This window comes from Cetorhinus maximus, chromosome 7 (genome assembly GCF_964194155.1).
Source record: "Cetorhinus maximus chromosome 7, sCetMax3.hap1.1, whole genome shotgun sequence".
In the NCBI taxonomy this organism is placed as follows: domain Eukaryota; kingdom Metazoa; phylum Chordata; class Chondrichthyes; order Lamniformes; family Cetorhinidae; genus Cetorhinus; species Cetorhinus maximus.
The window spans coordinates 146,056,580-146,076,176 of record NC_135885.1 but is presented as its reverse complement, the minus strand read 5'-3'; the positions used below and the strand labels follow the sequence as shown (position 1 = coordinate 146,076,176).

General features: G+C 50.5%; 1 protein-coding gene across 1 annotated transcript in view; it reads right to left on the bottom strand.

The window, feature by feature from the left end:
- The window catches only part of LOC144683063 (uncharacterized), a 184,582-nt gene that overhangs the window by 21,572 nt on the left and 143,413 nt on the right, over positions 1–19,597 (bottom strand). The window contains exons 28-37 of the mRNA XM_078546077.1: positions 17,535–17,756; positions 16,105–16,266; positions 13,402–13,572; positions 12,216–12,359; positions 10,951–11,076; positions 5,839–6,020; positions 4,297–4,360; positions 3,442–3,516; positions 3,247–3,354; positions 502–609 (exon numbers count right to left, since the gene is read on the bottom strand). Of these exons, the coding sequence (XP_078402203.1) occupies positions 502–609; positions 3,247–3,354; positions 3,442–3,516; positions 4,297–4,360; positions 5,839–6,020; positions 10,951–11,076; positions 12,216–12,359; positions 13,402–13,572; positions 16,105–16,266; positions 17,535–17,756 (1,362 nt within the window). The remainder of the gene's footprint in view (positions 1–501; positions 610–3,246; positions 3,355–3,441; positions 3,517–4,296; positions 4,361–5,838; positions 6,021–10,950; positions 11,077–12,215; positions 12,360–13,401; positions 13,573–16,104; positions 16,267–17,534; positions 17,757–19,597) is intronic.

The window sequence follows — 19,597 nt, the reverse complement described above, 5'->3', positions numbered from 1 at the left end:
CGGCAGATTTCCTTCCCCGAAGGAGATTAGTGAACCAGGATGTGTTCTTGTGACAATTTGACAGTTTCATGGTGACTCCTACTGAGACTAGATATATATTTCCAGATTTTTAAACTGAATTCAAATTCTAAAGCCGTCCAGGTGAGTTTTGAACACCCATTCTCTGGGTTACTAGTCCAGTAACAGACACCACTGCAGTGCTGTGCCTGTGCTGAGTCTCCGATCACCTCTCCTGTGGAGCCAGTCTCCACATCAAGTTATTCTTCACCAGCGATTCTGACAATTATTAGGGTAAATTTTCAGACTGAGGGTCCCGTTGTGGAGTTCCGTCTGATAGGGGTTCTGAACAAGAATCATAACCGTCCTGTTCCCTTTAATTCACCAAACAGATCATTAAATCTGGACACCTCCTAATTTACCCCCACACTTTCTCTAGAATCTTCTGCATGCTCTGTATCAGCTGCCTGTGATTGCAGACATGCCTTGCTGTATCCCCTTTACCTTTAATCCCTTGATAGCCTGGAAATCCCATGTATCCCTTTGGACCAGAGTAACCATCAGGACCTCGTGATCCTCGATCTCCTAGAATTCCAGGATATCCGGTGGAGCCTGTAGTACCGAGAAATCAAAAATCAGTCCCTTCAACAAAATGTATTCAGAACCAATGGTGCAGGAGGGGAGAACAAAGAACAAAGAAAAGTACAGCACAGGAACAGGCCCTTCGGCCCTCCAAGCCTGCGCCGATCATATTGCCTGTCAAACTGAAAAACTTTGCACTTCCGGGGTCTGTATCCCTCTATTCCCATCCTATTCATGTATTTGTTAAGCTGCCTCTTAAACACCACTATCGTACCTGCTTCCACCACCTCCTCTGGCAGCGAATTCCAGACACTCACTAACCTCTGCGTAAAAAACTTGCCCCGCACATCTCCTCTAAAGTTTTCTCCTCTAACCTTAAATCTATGTCCCCTAGTAATTGACTCTTCCACCCTGGGAAAAAACTTCTATCTACTCTGTCCATGCCACTCATAATTTTGTAAACTTCTATCAAGTCGCCCCTCAATCTCCGTCGCTCTAGTGAGAACAATCCGAGTTTCTCCAACCTCTCCTCGTAGCTAATAACCTCCAGACCAAGCAGCATCCTGGTAAACCTCCTCTGCACCCTCTCCAATGCCTCCATATCCTTCTGGTAATGTGGTGACCAGAATTGCATGCAATATTCCAAGTGTGGCCTAATCAAGGTTCTTTACAGCTGCAGCGTGACTTCCCAGCTTTTATACTCAATACCCCTGCCGATGAAGGCAAGCATGCCATATGTCTTCCTGACTACCTTATCCACCTGCGTTGCCACTTTCAGTGACCTGTGGACCTGTACACCCAGATCCCTCTGCCCGTCGATGCACTTAAGGGTTCTGCCATTTACTGTATAATTCCTACCTGTATTAGACCTTCCAAAATGCATTACCTCGCATTTGTCCGGATTAAACTCCATCTGCTATTTCTCCGCCCAAGTCTCCAACTGATCTATATCCCATTGTATCCTTTGACAATCCTCTTCACTATCTGCAACTCCTCCAACCTTAGTGTCGTCTGCAAACTTACTAATTAGCCCAGTTACATTTTCCTCCAAATTATTTACGAATACTACAAACAGCAAAGGTCCCAGCACTGATCCCTGTGGAACACCACTAGTCACAGCTCTCCATTCAGAAAAGCACCCTTCCACTGCTACCCTCTGTCTTCTATGACCAAGTCAATTCTGTATCCATCTTGCCAGTTCACCTCTGATCCCGTGCGACTTTACCTTCTGTACCAGTCTGCCATGAGGGACCTTGTCAAAGGCCTTACTGAAATCCATGTATATAACATCCACTGCCCTTCCATCGTCGATCATCTTTGTCACTTCCTCAAAAAACTCGATCAAGTTAGTGAGACACGACCTCCCCTTCACAAAACCATGCTGCCTCTCACTAATACGCCCATTTGCTTCCAAATGGTAGCAAATCCTGTCACGAAGAATCTTCTCCAATAATTTCCCTACCACTGACGTAAGGCTCACCGGCCTGTAATTTCCTGGATTATCCCTGCCACCCTTCTTAAACAATGGAACAACATTGGCCATTCTCCAGTCCCCTGGGACCTCACCCGTCTTTGACAGAAACACTAACGGATAATAGCGCTTTTCCAGTTGGTTTCCCGGCCAGTCCGGTGTTGTGGGTATAAAATGGAATGTTGATTCTGTGTTTCTGACATTCCAGCAATGTAACTCACAAGTGATTCATCAGTTTGGAATCACTTTGGGAATGTCCTGAGGTCATGAACACTACAGAAATGGTGTTTCTCTCTTAACCTGTGGGCCAGTGTGTGTGAAACCTTAATCATTCATGAAAAATAAATTGCATCTACAATTCTGGTAAGACTGGAGGCTGGGGAAGGTTTTGCCAGGTGTTGATCCCCATCTCCTATTCTAACAACAGCTTGCATTGTTAGAGCAGCAGGAGAGAAGGGGGGGTGGGGTGGGGGGAAGGGGTGTGGGGGGAGCAGAGGGGAGAGGAGATGGGGAGCGGAGGGGAGGATGGAGAGCAGGGGAAGGGAGGGGAATGAGGGGGAGCTAGAGGAGGGGAAGAAGGGAGTGGAGGGGAGATGGGGAGTGGAGGGGAGATGGGGAGAGGAGGTGTGAGGGAGACTGGCGGTGGGGGTGGGGGGAATATGGGGCCATGCATTGTATTTTCTGCATGCTCCAAGCCCTAGTGCAGAAACAGTGGCCCCAACATAAATCACTGTCAGGCAAGGTTGCAGTTGAGAGTTGGTGAGTGTGGAAATGTGACAGAGAGGAAACCAGCAACAATCTCATATGGAACAGAATATTAAATAGCAGAGAGAAATCCCTCTGATCCCATCTCCATTAATAGCTTGCACCATCACACTGCCATTGCTGAATGACATTGGGAGGACTGACTTCACCCAGGAATGATAAACACTTGGGCTGAATGGAGATGCAAACCTGGAGCCATCATGGGAGATCAGGTGGAGGATTGTTCTGGATGGATGGATGAATTAAAATGAACTGAATGGCCTTTCTCAACCCAAGTATCTTATGTTCTTGTGAGCAGAGCTGACTGCGTGTTTATACACATAGTCAAGAAGGAATAACTAACACTAGAGTGAGTCAGTGGAATGATATAGTCTCCGGGCCACATGGGAAATAAAAGATCAACCCATTGAGATACACGATGGGATACTTACCCTGTTTACCTGAGAGCCCTGGATCACCTGGAATTCCTTTCATCCCCTCAATGCCTAGTTCTCCTGGTTGTCCACATTTACCAGGTAGCCCAGGAAGGCCTGGTGCTCCTGAAATGGAACACAAAGGGTTAATATAGGACCTTGACTAAACACAGACACTGCTCATTTCAAATTCAACAGTGACAGATCACTGACCTTTGAATCCCTGTTCACCAGATTCGCCCTTGTGACCCGGACGTCCTGGGATGTTTATCGTTGCCCCTGGCTCACCTTGGTGGGGAGGAGGGGGGTGTATTAATAACATGCAGTTATTAAAGAGCCAAACACTCAATACACAGCACAGAACAGAGGGCAACAACACAATCTTGTTGTTAGCTTGTAGCTCACCTTCAATCTGCCCCTAAGTTAACAATCCACTTTTTTATTTGTTCCAGAAACAGAGGAACAGGAGGAGGCCATTCAGCCCTTCGAGTCTGTCTTAGCATTCAAAACGTGATCATGGCCAATCTGTAACTTAACTCCAGCTACTCTCCTTAGCTCTGGAACCTGTCACCACCCTTACTCAACAAAGAAATCCATCAATATCAGTCATGAAATTTTTAACTGACCTCTGGCCTTAACAGTTGTTTGGCGGAGAGAGTCCTGACGACCGGTCATTGACCTGAGACGGTAACTCTGTTCCTCTCTCCACAGATGCTGCCAGACCTGCTGAGTATTTCCAACAATTCCTGTGTTTCCACTCAGATCTCAGGTCCCCGCTCCCCTTTGTGTGAAGAAGTGCTTCCTGACATCACCCCTCAACGGCCTGGCTCCAATTTTTAAGGTTCTGCCCCCTTGTTCTGGACTCTCTCCTCCAGAGGAAATAGTTTCTCTCCATCGACCCTATCAAATCCTTTAATCACCTTATAAACACCTCAGTTAGATCACCCCTTAATATCTCTTTCAACACTCAAAACCCAACCGCAAACCCAACACTGATTCAAGAACGTTGCCCACTTTGCTGAGGGGAAGCTGGTTCTAAATCGGCCCGCGTTGTTTGCTTTCACTCACCTTTTGACCCAGGCAAACCCGGCAGACCCAGAACTCCAGGAAGGCCACGATTACCCAAGAGGCCCTGTAATACAACAGCCGCACTTTAAAAAGAGAGACCTGCATTTCTGTAGCGCCATTCACAACATTAAGGTGTGTCAACACATTCCACAGCCAATGAATTACTTTTAGAAGCTGAGCCACTATTGTAGGGAAAGCAGCAGCCAATTTGCGCCCTGCAAGCTCCCACAAACAGCGATGTGAAAATGACCAGCTAATCTGTTTTTGAGCGCTGTTGGTCGAGGAATAAATATTGACCCAAGATATGGGAAGACCTCTCCTTCTCTTCTTTGCATGATGCAGTGTAACCTGTCATTCATTTTTGTTGATGGGCCTGTTCATTCCAATGCACCTGAGAGGGCAGACAGGGCCTCGTTTAACATTTCATCCAAGTGACAGTATTTCTGACAGTGCGGCACTCCTTCAACACTGACCCTCTGACAGTGCGGCACTCCTTCAACACTGACCCTCTGACAGTGCGGCACTCCTTCAACACTGACCCTCTGACAGTGCGGCACTCCTTCAACACTGACCCTCTGACAGTGCGGCACTCCTTCAACACTGGCCCTCTGACAGTGCGGCACTCCTTCAACACTGACCCTCTGACAGTGCAGCACTCCCTCATTACTGACCCTCTGACAGTGCAGCACTCCCTCATTACTGACCCTCTGACAGTGCAGCACTCCCTCAGTACTGACCCTCTGACAGTGCAGCACTCTCTCAGTACTGACCCTCTGACAGTGCAGCGCTCCCTCAGTACTGACCCTCTGACAGTGCAGCACTCTCTCAGTACTGACCCTCTGACAGTGCAGCCCTCCCTCAGTACTGACCCTCTGTGCAACACTCTCTCAGTACTGACCCTCCTACATTGCAGCCCTCCCTCAGTACTGACCCTCTGACAGTGCAGCACTCCCTCAGTACTGACCCTCCGACAGTGCAGCACTCCCTCAGTACTGACCCTCCGACAGTGCAGCACTCCCTCAGTACTGACCCTCTGACAGTGCGGCACCCCCTCAGTACTGACCCTCCGACAGTGCAGCACTCCCTCAGTACTGACCCTCCGACAGTGCAGCACTCCCTCAGTACTGACCCTCTGACAGTGCGGCACCCCCTCAGTACTGACCCTCTGACAGTGCGGCACCCCCTCAGTACTGACCCTCCTACAGTGCAGCACTCCCTCAGTATTGACCCTCCGATAGTGCAGCACTCCCTCAGTACTGACCCTCCGACAGTGCAGTACTCCCTCAGTACTGACCCTCCGATAGTGCAGCACTCCCTCAGTACTGACCCTCTGACAGTGCAGCACTCCCTCAGTACTGACCCTCTGACAGTGCAGCACTCCCTCAGTACGGCACTGGGAGTGTCGGCCTGGATTATGGCCTTGGGAGTCATTAGGGAGAATGTGACCCTCTCTGTCAATGTTGGCACCTTGGGTAAATTCAGCTCGATATTGGGAACGTGAATTGGTCCCGATGAGAGACAAACAATTTCCATCAAACCTACCTTCTCACCAGGCATCCCAGGGAACCCACTAAAGCCCGGAGGTCCGGGAGTTCCTGGCATTCCTTTGCTTCCGGGTTCACCAGGCACTCCTGGGAATCCTGGAATGCCTTTCTGTTGCCCTGGAATTCCGGGAAAACCAGGCCGTCCACGATCTCCTGGGTATCCCGGCATTCCCTTCGTCCCTGAAGAAGCAAACAGAGTTATCTGCTCAGACAGTGCAATTCTTTACCTCACAGATAACAACAACCACCTGCATTTCTCCAGCGCCTTGACTTAGTGGAACATTCCAATGTGCTTAATGAGAGCGTAAATTATACAGAATGTGACATCCAGTTGGAAAAGGGGAAATTCCAGGGCAGGTGACCAAAAGCCTGGCCAAAGAGCTAAGTTTCACGGAGTACCTTAAAAAGGAGGAGAGAGAGCTGGTCTAGGTGAGGGAGCAAATTCCAGAGTTTAGGACCTAGGCGGCTAAAGGCTAATTATAATGGGAATGCACAAGATATCAGAACCAGAGCGTCACAGATATCTCAGAGGGTGGTGGGACTACCAGTCCAGCAGGTCATGCCTGGTTTAGTTAGCGCCACTCGTATAAATGTTGGTGGAATATGGATATTGGTCCGTAATGTAAATACTAAAGTAGAAACAGAGATAGGGAGGGGGCGAGGATGTGGGGGGGGGTGGATTCGAAAACAAGGATGAGAATTTTAAACTTGAGGTGCTCCTGTTCTGGGAGCCAATCTCAGTGAACAGGCCCATGGTTAAAAGGGTCAAGTTTTAATGGGTTGTAGGTGGGAGGTTGGTCAGGAGAGATTTCTCATCATTTCAGTTCCAGGTAACATATGTGTCCGAGGCCCATCCTGCAACATGCCCTGTGTGTTTGGAGAATGGAATATTTAATCCATCGACTGATGATTCCAGTTGAGGCTGTGTGTGTGTGAGAGAAGCAGAGCTGGGAATAACTGAGGTTATTCACTGTTCCCAATGGGAAAAAATCATCAGGGTATGAAAACAGTGAGGCCAGTTTTTAAAAATAACCTTTACCCGTTTCTCTAATTGGACAGAGATTCCTGGAGATGGGGCAGCCGGACTGAACCCTTCAATCAGTAACAAGGGGCTGAGTTTTACGAGGGATCTCAGGACCCTGATGTTGGGGTAAAAAGGGGTCCCGAGCTCACCCTTCCCGGCACTGGGGACCTACTGGGCAATTTTCCCACAGGCAGCCTCCTGGTTATCTGCCTGTGAGGCAGCCGCACAGTTAAGGACACCTGGCGAGCTTTCTCTGTGCTATCGGCCCGATCATAGAGCGCCAGGCTCTGAAGACACAGCAGCACCAACACGAGAGGGGGGGGCATCTGGAGAGGGGGAGGGGGGGGGGGGCATCCAGAGACGGGGGCACAGGTAGAGGGGGGGCATCTGGAGAGGGGGGGGCACAGGGAGAGGGGGGCACAGGGAGAGGGGGGCAGGGAGAGGGGGCACTAGGAGAGGGGGGCACAGGGAGAGGGGGCAGGGAGAGGGGACACTGGGAGAGGGGGCAGGGAGAGGGGGGCACTAGGAGAGGGGGCACTAGGAGAGGGGGGCAGGGAGAGGGGGGCACAGGGAGAGGGGGCACAGGGAGAGGGGGGCAGGGAGAGGGGGCACAGGGAGAGGGGGGCACTAGGAGAGGGGGCACTAGGAGAGGGGGGCAGGGAGAGGGGGGCACAGGGAGAGGGGGCACAGGGAGAGGGGGGCAGGGAGAGGGGGGCACAGGGAGAGGGGGCACTAGGAGAGGGGGCACAGGGAGAGGGGGGCAGGGAGAGGGGGCACAGGGAGAGGGGGCACAGGGAGAGGGGGCACAGGGAGAGGGGGCACTAGGAGAGGGGGCACTAGGAGAGGGGGCACAGGGAGATGGGGCACTAGGAGAGGGGGCACAGGGAGAGGGGGGCAGGGAGAGGGGGCACAGGGGAGGGGGCACTAGGAGAGGGGGCACTAGGAGAGGGGGGCAGGGAGAGGGGGGCACAGGGAGAGGGGGCACAGGGAGAGGGGGGCACAGGGAGAGGGGGCACTAGGAGAGGGGGCACCGGGAGAGGGGGGGCAGGGAGAGGGGGCACAGGGAGAGGGGGCACAGGGAGAGGGGGGCAGGGAAAGGGGGCACTGGGAGAGGGGGCACAGGGAGAGGGGACACTAGGAGAGGGGGGCACAGGGAGAGGGGGCACAGGGAGAGGGGGGCAGGGAAAGGGGGCACTGGGAGAGGGGGCACAGGGAGAGGGGACACTAGGAGAGGGGGGCACAGGGAGAGGGGGCACAGGGAGAGGGGGGCAGGGAGAGGGGGCACAGGGAGAGGGGGGCACAGGGAGAGGGGGCACAGGGAGAGGGGGGCAGGGAGAGGGGGCACAGGGAGAGGGGGGCAGGGAGACGGGGCACAGGGAGAGGGGGCACAGGGAGAGGGGGCACAGGGAGAGGGGGGCACAGGGAGAGGGGGCACAGGGAGAGGGGGGCAGGGAGAGGGGGCACAGGGAGAGGGGGCACTAGGAGAGGGGGCAGGGGGAGGGGGCACTAGGAGAGGGGGGCAGGGAGAGGGGGCACTGGGAGAGGGGGCACAGGGAGAGGGGGGCAGGGAGAGGGGGGCAGGGAGAGGGGGCACAGGGAGAGGGGGCACTAGGAGAGGGGGGCAGGGAAAGGGGGCACTGGGAGAGGGGGCACAGGGAGAGGGGGGCAGGGAGAGGGGGCACAGGGTGAGGGGGCACTAGGAGAGGGGGGCAGGGAAAGGGGGCACTGGGAGAGGGGGCACAGGGAGAGGGGGGCAGGGAGAGGGGGCACAGGGAGAGGGGGCACAGGGAGAGGGGGCACAGGGGAGGGGGCACTAGGAGAGGGGGGCAGGGAGAGGGGGCACTAGGAGAGGGGGGCAGGGAGAGGGGGCACTAGGAGAGGGGGGGCAGGGAGAGGGGGGCACAGGGAGAGGGGGCACAGGGAGAGGGGGCACAGGGAGAGGGGGCACTAGGAGAGGGGGCACAGGGAGAGGGGGGCACAGGGAGAGGGGGGCAGGGAGAGGGGGCACAGGGAGAGGGGGCACTAGGAGAGGGGCACAGGGAGAGGGGGGCAGGGAGAGGGGGGCAGGGAGAGGGGGCACAGGGAGAGGGGGGCAGGGAGAGGGGGCACAGGGAGAGGGGGCACTAGGAGGGGGCACAGGGAGAGGGGGCACAGGGAGAGGAGGCACTAGGAGAGCGGGTACTAGGAGAGGGGGGAATGCAGGAGACATCAGGCCCACAGCCAGTAAAACCCAGAACAAGGAGTTTGTTTCTTAATTGGTTAAGGGGTGGCCGCATTGTGAGGATGGACATGTCGATTGACCAATAGCAGAAGAGTGTGAAGGTGGGCGGTTGGAGACAAATGTTCCTGTGATGTCAGCTTCAGTATTGCTCAGATTGAACACAGTGGATAGTTCCCCAGGGCCAGTGTTAACATGATCATTTTTTCAATCTATGTGGAAAGGGAATTAATTATCCTGGGCACTGTACCAAAATTTACAGGCTAAGCAGAAATAGGATGTGCAATTAACTGTGTAAAGGGGAGTACGCGGATTGGGTAGATTGATGTCAGGTTACATTTAACGCAGAGAAATGTGAGGTGAGATTTTGAAAGAATGAGAATCCCAGTGTTACAATCTCCATAGAGACTGGTAACTTCAAAAAAATCAAACTTCCAGTTGATAGCTAAAAGAATGACATAACAAGATTACACATTTTAAGACTTTTACTGTAACAAACAGACAAAAAACACCATTGACTAAACACTAGGCAACCTTTGTAGGCAATTTATACTTTAAACAGAACTTTCCCCTTTTACTTTTAACATAAATGACAAACCTACTTCACAGATATACTTTACACCGTCCCTTAATTATTCATTTGATTTTCCTAGACCCAGGCCAACGTGATTCTTAGCTCCTGAGGGTTTACTCCCAATCCTTTCCTTTCCCAGCTTGGTTAGTTTTAACCCCCAAACTGTCTCATACGGTGAGGGATTTTCCCTGGAGATTATCTCTCGAGCACAATTAAGCTAGTCGAATCTTCCAGCCTTATTTCAAATTCTCCCAGATTTGGTCTTTTCAATCCCAGCACCACCCACTTGCATTCCTGCAGGGTGAACCACAAAGACTTTCAGTCCCTAGCTGCTCAGTCTCTCCTGGATCCTGGCAGACTAACTTGTCTCTGAGTTTTCACTGATACCTTAGAAACCCGTTTCCTCTCAGGCCTGGTGTCTAGGTAAAACTGCTGGCACCAACTCTCTTTTCTCTTGGAAGTAAATGGACAGACAGCCTGACATTCCCAACACCTTCCTGGGACTTTGGAGACTACCAGTCTAACCGCTGTAAACACAATTGTCTCCAAGTGCGAACACCTTATATCTTCTTTCCGGCAAACAGCCCGGACCACCCTTTAGTCTTTCCCAGGCCTGGCTGACGTGACTGTTGTCAGGCAGACTTCAGAACAGATCATATGACCCCCGTCACATGATTCTAAATTAAAGACAGTCCCAAGGCACAATGATCATGCAAAACATTGTCCAGCGTTTTCCAGCCCCTGACACCCATGGGATCTTCCAGTCCTGCCAACGTGAATGGAGATTTCAAATTCCGGTCCTTGTATTCGCAACACCAGCCAATTCAGATACAAGTAGCACTGTGACTCTGAGTGTATAAGCAATCAAAAAAAACAGGTCCACATCAAAGACTGATACAGGCCATTCGGCCCATCCTGCTTTAGCCGGCTCTTTGAAAGACTAACCAATTAGTCCCACTCCCCCTGCTCTTAGCCTGTAGCCCTGCAAATTCTCCTTTTCGAGTATTTATCCAAATTCCTTTTGAGAGTTGCTATTGAATCTGCTTCCACCGCCCTTTCAGGCAGCGCCTTCCAGATCACAACTCACTATCTAAAAAAAAAATTCCCATTTGCACTCGAGAATCTGGAGGGGTTTCAGTTAAACAACAATGCAGGCTGGTTGAAGTGTTTTGAACAATGTGGAGAACATTTAGGATTATCCCAAATGTCAGAGGCAATAAACCCTGCACATAAAACCACAGAATCAATTTTTGGTTCAATTTTTTCCAGTTTCCATATTGCAATCATACTGTACCTCTCGGGCCGATAAACCCAGATTCCCCAGGGTTACCATCGTCTCCCTTATCCCCCTTCACTCTCACCATCATGCTGGGTTCGATTGGCGGTGCTGGTCCTGGAGGTCCAGTCTCTCCACGGTCACCTGTGGTTATCAATAAAACATTGTCACTCTGCAACAACCTGCCATTGGCACAAAGCCTTTGCCTCAGGTGAGGGATGTCAATACTTTGCATGTGTCTACTGTACAGAGCAGAAGATTGGGTCAATTTATTTCTTTAGTGCATGACATGATGTGACTCGCACCAATGCTATTCATCTGTGCCAGCTGTGGAAGGGACTGCTGCTCCCACACCAGCCTCTCAAGCCACAACAGACGATGTTCAATACAGAAGTGGCATACACCTTGGGCACAGTCCATCGTCTCGAGACAGGCAGATGCCAACTACATGACTGTGCTCCTTCCTATTACACATCAATTACATCTGTGTATAACATATTCCAAATCTTTCATCCTCCTCTCTATAACCCGTCTCCACCTCCTTCCCCCCAAACCCTTTGGCCCTTCTTCCAAAGCTCCAATCTGGATCCAGTGCTCCCTCTGCCCTCAATCTGTGCCTGGCCTAAAGAGCACAACTTGTTTTGATTTAGTCATGGGGAATGATTGAGGAGATCAGTTTGGCATCTAATAAAACCTTAAACAAGACGATGGGGAAGTCGATGCTGTGAGTTGTACACCTGCCTCTTCCATTTGCATGTGGACAATGAGGTGAATATTCAGTGGTTGCACTCCCGGAGTGGAGATTCGAGAGTCTGGGAATGAGGGTCAGAAACCTGGACAGCCAATGAATGGAAAATGGGAAGTGGCGGGAATCTGTTGGAGTTCCAGAGTCTGAGAGAGGATGGCTCACACAGGATTGCTGAACATGAATTACGTCAGTGAGACTCAAACTAAAAAGACTCAAGAACCCAAGAAATTTAATTACACAGAAGCTAAACAATAATTTTCGATACAGGACTTTGCAACATTGTGTTTTAAAGCAGAATTCTTGTCAGTTTAAAATCTGAGATGAATAATGGCACCTCTGGCAGTGCAGCACTCCCAGTACCAGACACCAATCTCCATTCACTGCTAGTACATATAATAGACAAGGTAAAATCAGGGCTCAGTTTCTTTAATGGGTTTTAATTGGGGTGAAATTATTCACTTGACATAAAGGAGTTACCCAGACATCTCACAGGCACAAACTCGGAGTAAAGATATTGCTATAGATCAACACTTACCTTTGGTACCTCTCGCGCCATGGTGACCCCTGATCCCTGGAATTCCTGGAATTCCTGACTCGCCCTTCTCGCCTACGATACCAAGCCGACCTTTAAGCCCCTTGGCACCAGGGAATCCTGCCATTCCTGGTGACCCTTTCAAACCTAAAGGAATGGATCCAAGTCCTCACATCAGTTAAAGAAAACAGAACTAGCTGAAACCAGACCAGTTTCATCCACACTGCGAGCATGTTATTAATAAGAGACAGACATAGAGCTGAACTATAATGCAGCTCGAGGAATCGGCCCTGTAGTGTTATAGCCCAGAATGGGGGTATAGTGTTATACCCCAGTGTGTGTCACAGAATGGGGGGATAGTGTTATACCCAGTGTGTGTCGCAGAATGGGGGTAAAATGTTGTACCTCAGCACTTGTCACAGAATGGGGGTATAGTGTTATACCCCAGTGTGTGTCACAGAATGGGGGGATAGTGTTATACCCCAGTGTGTGTCACAGAATGGGGGGATAGTGTTATACCCCAGTGTGTGTCACAGAATGGTGGGATAGTGTTATACCCAGTGTGTGTCACAGAATGGGGGGATTGTGTTATACTCCAGTGTGTGTCACAGAATGGGGTATAGTGTTATACCCCAGTGTGTGTCACAGAATGACCCTATAGTGTTACAGCCCAATCCCAATCTGGGTGGGGTATCACTAGATGATCTATATTGGAAGCTGTTAATTCGTCATTTACACTCTGATCAGGCACACTCTGCATCATGCAAGGGATACTGTGGGAACGTTCATATTTAATAATTAGTTTTTTGTTTAATTATGTACGATGATCAAATAATGGAAGCATATTAATCAATCAACCTAATATCATATTCCGTTAATTGTAATCACTGTAAGATACTATCACCCCATAACTGCCCCTATGTCTGTAGTTGAACCTTTACTTGACAAGTGAAATATTCCACTTCTGGTAGGGCTGTGCAAAGCTACCCTTGGACAGTGAAATGTCTCTAAAGGACAAGTTAATATTAAGCGAGTGACGACTTATAGAATTTGAATTTAAATCTCTCAATAACTTACAATAAGTCTGGGATTTACACTCTTCAATGTAAGGAGTTGTGTTTTATAAGAATGGTGATATCTGAATGAACACATTCAAACTTGCTTCAGCCACTCCTCACCATCACTTTACCTTTCAGTCCATCAAGGCCTGGCAACCCATCCAGTCCAAAAAGACCAGGGGATCCAGGGAATCCTGGATCCCCGTATAAACCCTGGATACCAGGAATTCCTGGCAAACCTTTCATTCCAGCAGGGCCTGGGGATCCTCGGTCTCCGCGATCCCCCTTAGAACCAAAAGAACCTGAAACCAAACAAACCATCATCAGTGGGAGGAGCGAGAGGAGGAGGGAGAGAGAGGGAGGGAGAAGGGAGGAGGGGGAGGGAGGGAGGGAGGGAAAGGAGAGGAGGAGGGAGAGAGAAGGAAGAGGGGATACAGGAGGGAGAGGGGAGTTAGGAGCGACAGGAGAGTAGGAGGGAGCGGGAGAGAGGAAGGAGAGGAAAGGAGTGGAGAAGGGAGAAGAGAGGAGGAGAGGGAGGATGAGGAGGGAGATAGTGGGTGATGAGGAGGAGTTGGACCTGCCCAGTGCATTGTTAACACTTCAAAGATTAGACAGTTGGGCCTCTGGAATGTTGCTTGAGGCACTCAGGCCAATGGACAATGAGGAGTGTGGCCTACCTCCAGAATCATTCTCCCCCTTCTCATTGGCATCATCTACCTGCAGTTTGACACACCAGAATAACTCAATTCCCACAACATAATGGTTATTTTATGGGACTAATAATCTAGGAGCTTGGATTAATGATCTGGAGAGAATGAGTTCAAACCCCAGCACAATAGCTGGGGAATTTTAATTCAGTTCATTTAACAAATGAGAAAATACAATCAGTCATGGTCACCATTAAATGACCGGATTGTCAAAACAAATCTGCTTCACTAATGCCCTTCACCACCACCTACCCCCTCAAGGGCAATTGGGGATGGGCAATAAATGCTGCCCTAGCCAGTGATGCCCACATCCCATGAATGACTGAAGGAAAGCAGAGGAACACCAGCTGTAATGTCAGTGATGGTGGTCTTGGCGTGGGAGGCAGTGGTTGGAATTGGGGGCAATGAATCATCAACAGATTGTTCCAAATGCTCAAAGCTGAATTTTCTGTCTGTTTTGAAAGATCTCGGAGTTTGACTCCGGAGAGGTGACAGATGTGGGATGGGCAGGTGAGAGGAGCAGTGGCGAATGCCAAGCTCCGGCAGGCCTGATGTCCACTGTCTGAAAGTGTGGCCGATTGCTAGAATCCTTCAACAACAGAAACTCCCTTCAGTCTGACAACCCGATCAGTAATCCTAACATCCCTAAAAGTGCAGAACCAGGATATCAGGTAAAAGCAAGACTCCTGCTCTGTGAGTGCAAACTCTGGGCATCTCAAAGTGCCTAATACAATGAAGTGATTTTGAAACGTAGTCACTGTTGTAATGTAGGAAACAGGGCAGCCAATTTACACACAGCAAGACTCCAGCATGAACAAATAAACTGCTCTGGTGAACTTCCCTGCCCTACATCAGCATATTGCTCATGCACCTTTAACATTGACCAGACAAGGCTGCAGTTTAATGTCTCATCTGAAAGACAGCACATTTGATAATGCGGCACTCCCTCAGTACTGACCCTCTGACAGTGCAGCACTCCCTCAGTACTGACTCTCTGACAGTGCGGCACTCCCTCAGTACTGACCCTCTGACAGTGCAGCACTCCCTCAGTACTGACCCTCTGACAGTGCAGCGCTCCCTCAGTACTGACCCTCTGACAGTGCAGCACTCCCTCAGTACTGACCCTCTGACAGTGCGGCACTCTCTCAGTACTGACCCTCTGACAGTGCAGCGCTCCCTCAGTACTGACCCTCTGACAGTGCAGCACTCCCTCAGTACTGTCCCTCTGACAGTGCGGCACTCCCTCAGTACTGACTCTCTGGCAGTGCAGCACTCCCTCAGTACTGACCCTCTGACAGTGCAGCACTCCCTTAGTACTGACCCTCTGACAGTGCAGCGCTCCCTCAGTACTGACCCTCCGACAGTGCAGCACTCCCTCAGTACTGAACCTCTGACAGTGCAGCACTCCCTTAGTACTGACCCTCCGACAGTGCAGCACTCCCTCAGTACTGACCCTCCGACAGTGCAGCGCTCCCTCAGTACTGACCCTCCGACAGTGCAGCTCTCCCTCAGTACTGATCCTCTGACAGTGCAGCACTCCCTCAGTACTGACCCTCTGACAGCGCAGCACTCCCTCAGTACTGACCCTCTGACAGTGCAGCACTCCCTTAGTACTGACCCTCCGACAGTGCAGCTCTCCCTCAGTACTGACCCTCTGACAGTGCAGCACTCCCTTAGTACTGACCCTCCGACAGTGCAGCACTCCCTCAGTACTGACCCTCCGACAGTGCAGCTCTCCCTCAGTACTGACCCTCTGACAGTGCAGCACTCCCTCAGTACTGACCCTCTGTCAGTGCGGCACTCCCTCAGTACTGACCCTCTGTCAGTCCGGCACTCCCTCAGTACTGACCCTCTGACAGTGCAGCACTCCCTCAGTACTGACCCTCTGTCAGTCCGGCACTCCCTCAGTATTGTACTGGGACTGTCAGACTGAATTTTGCACTCAAGTCTCTGGAGTGGGACTTGAACGCACGACCTTCTGACTGCAAGGCAAGCTGAAATCTGGGCAACACCACATTATGGTTGTTGTGTTTTTGGATTAATGTTCTCTTTCTGCTCAGCTCTCCCGGGATTTGTCCTCTCTATCTCTCAGCTACAGGCAGGTGTTGGTGAAAGCACCGTACTTACCTCCAGGGCCTGGTAAACCACGGAGTCCTGTTAACCCCGACAGGCCAGGCTGTCCCACAGCCCCAGGTGATCCCCGTGATCCAGGGAATCCTGCAATGCCAGGGAGTCCTGGCTCTCCTTGTTCACCTTTGGGACCAGCCATTCCCAATATTCCATCCGCACCTGAGGAAAGAGAAGGGCATGAGTTTGTTCTGTGAATTGTGAATGCATCCTTCAAACAGCAGAGCTGGATGGTCACGATGATGACTTGTGTGTCTGAGCCTCGCCTGTACAGTTCATTAGGTGCTAAAGAGATAGGGGCTACAATCCACCTACAAGTTCACTTGATCATAACGGGGCACAGTGTGAAAACAGGGAACAGTGTGAAAACAGGGTACAGTGTGAAACCAGGGTACAGTGTGAAAATGGGGTACAGTGTGAAAACGGGGTACAGTGTGAAAACGGGGTACAGTGTGAATCCGGGGTACAGTGTGAAAACGGGGTACAGTGTGAAAACGGGGTACAGTGTGAAACCAGGGCACAGTGTGAAAACGGGGTACAATGTGAAAACAGGGTACAGTGTGAAACTGGGGCACAGTGTGAAAACAGGGTACAGTGTGAAAACAGGGTACAGTGTGAAAACGGGGTACAGTGTGAAACCGGGGCACAGTGTGAAAACAGGGTACAGTGTGAAAACAGGGTACAGTGTGAAAACGGGGTACAGTGTGAAACCGGGGTACAGTGTGAAAACGGGGTACAGTGTGAAACTGGGGTACTGTGTGAAATTGGGTACAGAGTGAAAATGGGGCACAGTGTAAAATGGCATACTGAGTGAAAATGGGTTAACTGTGCTCCAGTCAGAAAAGAGTTTCACTCCAAAAGCTCAACTTCGAATGAAAGAATGATACAGCACAGGGGGAGTCCATTCGGCCCGTGGTACCTGTGCTGGATCTTGGAAAGGGCTATCCAATGAGTCCCACACAGCCCCTGTGTTTTCCCCCCATGGCCCCCGTGAATTCATCCTCTTCAAGTTGATGCCAATTGCCTTTTGAAAATCCCTATAGAATCTGATTCCCTTTCTCAGGTTGTCTGTCCTGGAACTTCACAATCCTCTGCATTGAAGAAATTTGTCTTCATTTCCCATTTAATTCTTTTATCAATGATTGTAAATCTGTGACCCTCTGGTTACAGGCCCTCCCACCAGTGGAAGCACCGTCCCTCTACCAAAACCCTTCCTGATTTTGAACGCCTCTATTAAACCTCCCCTTAACCTTCTCTGCTCTAAGGAGAACAATCCCAGCTTCCCCAGTCTCTCCACATGGACTGAAGTCCCTCATCCCTGGTAAAATTCGGGTAAATCTCCTCACTACCCTCGCTGAGGCCTTGACATCCTTCCTAAAGCATGACACCCAGAACTTGACAGACCAACAGTCATTTTAGTTGCTGCTTGCCTCTGAATCCAGTCGCTCCGGCTTCTCCTTGTGGCCCTTTGGACCCTGCCCGGCCCGGCTGTCCTGGTTCACCTTGGTATCCTGGCAACGCGCCGATGGCTTCTCCGGGCAACCCTTTCTCACCAGGTGGGCCCGGCCTCCCTGATAGACCCGGAAACCCAGTGGCTCCGGCCTGCCCAGGTGGGCCTGGGAGTCCTTGATCCCCACGGGGTCCAACAAAGCCTACAGAGAGGATTGATCACATCATAATCCTTATTTTAACATTCATTTAATTAACATTCAATAACATTTTTAAACATTCAAAAAGAGAAACTTACATTTATGTGGCACGTTCAACACAATAAAATGTCCCACGGCCCCTCATTGTAGCGACCATCAGACCAAATCTTACACCGAGCCAAATTAGGAGAGATTAGGACAGATGACCGAAGGCTTGGTCAAAGTGGGAGATTTTAAGGAGCATCTTAAAGGAGAGGAGGGGGATCAAGTGGCTGAGCCGCTTAGGAAGGAAATTCCAGAACTTTCCAGGTAACTGCAGGCACGGCGCCAATGGTGGAGTGATGGGAATCGGCAATGGACAAGAGGCTGGAACTAGATGAGAGCAGATATCTCAGAGAGAAATGAGGTTAAAAAGATAGGGGAGGGTTTGAAAACAAAGAAAAAAAATTAAAATTTCATGCAGAGACGAGCATTTTATTGAAGCTTTTGAAACGTAAAGTATGTTTCATCAGTTCGCATTCTGCCTTTGAGTTTTTACAATGGCCTCAGCAGTTGACTAGGGCTGAATTCTTTAAGATAATGAAAGGACCAGACTGTGTCCCCACGGATTGAGTGACAGGTTAGGGTTAGACTGTGAGGGTTAGACTGTGTCCCTGTGGATTGAGTGACAGGTTATGGTTAGACTGTGAGGGTTAGACTGTGTCCCCGCGGATTGAGTGACAGGTTAGGGTTAGACTGTGAGTGTTAGACTGTGTCCCCGCGGATTGAGTGACAGGTTAGGGTTAGACTGTGAGGGTTAGACTGTATCCCCGCGGATTGAGTGACAGGTTAGGGTTAGACTGTGAGTGTTAGACTGTGTCCCCGCGGATTGAGTGACAGGTTAGGGTTAGACTGTGAGTGTTAGACTGTGTCCCCGCGGATTGAGTGACAGGTTAGGGTTAGACTGTGAGGGTTAGACTGTGTCCCTGTGGATTGAGTGACAGGTTAGGGTTAGACTGTATCCCCGTGGATTGAGTGACAGGTTATGGTTAGACTGTGAGGGTTAGACTGTGTCCCCATGGATTGAGTGACAGGTTAGGGTTAGACTGTGAGGGTTAGACTGTGTCCCCATGGATTGAGTGACAGGTTAGGGTTAGACTGTGAGGGTTAGACTGTGTCCCCGTGGATTGAGTGACAGGTTAGGGTTAGACTGTGAGTGTTAGACTGTGTCCCTGTGGATTGAGTGACAGGTTAGGGTTAGACTGTGAGGGTTAGACTGTATCCCCGTGGATTGAGTGACAGGTTAGGGTTAGACTGTGTCCCCGTGGATTGAGTGACAGGTTATGGTTAGACTGTGAGGGTTAGACTGTGTCCCCATGGATTGAGTGACAGGTTAGGGTTAGACTGTGAGGGTTAGACTGTGTCCCCATGGATTGAGTGACAGGTTAGGGTTAGACTGTGAGGGTTAGACTGTATCCCCGTGGATTGAGTGACAGGTTAGGGTTAGACTGTGAGGGTTAGACTGTATCCCCGTGGATTGAGTGACAGGTTAGGGTTAGACTGTGAGGGTTAGACTGTGTCCCTGTGGATTGAGTGACAGGTTAGGGTTCGGGAGGGGACACAGAGATAAGTTATGTAAGAAAAGGCATCAGGATATCATGAGGTTTTAATTTTGAAGAGGATCATCAAGTCCTGGGACATCTCAAATAGTGACTGAAGATTCACTACAAACATTGCAAAGAGATTTGGTTTGATTCCTGAGACTGATACCACTGTGTAGTAAGGGTTAAGTGGGATACTGGGTGGAGTTCGTCATTGTACAGTGGGATAGCAGTTATCACAGAATCATATAGGACAGGAGGAGG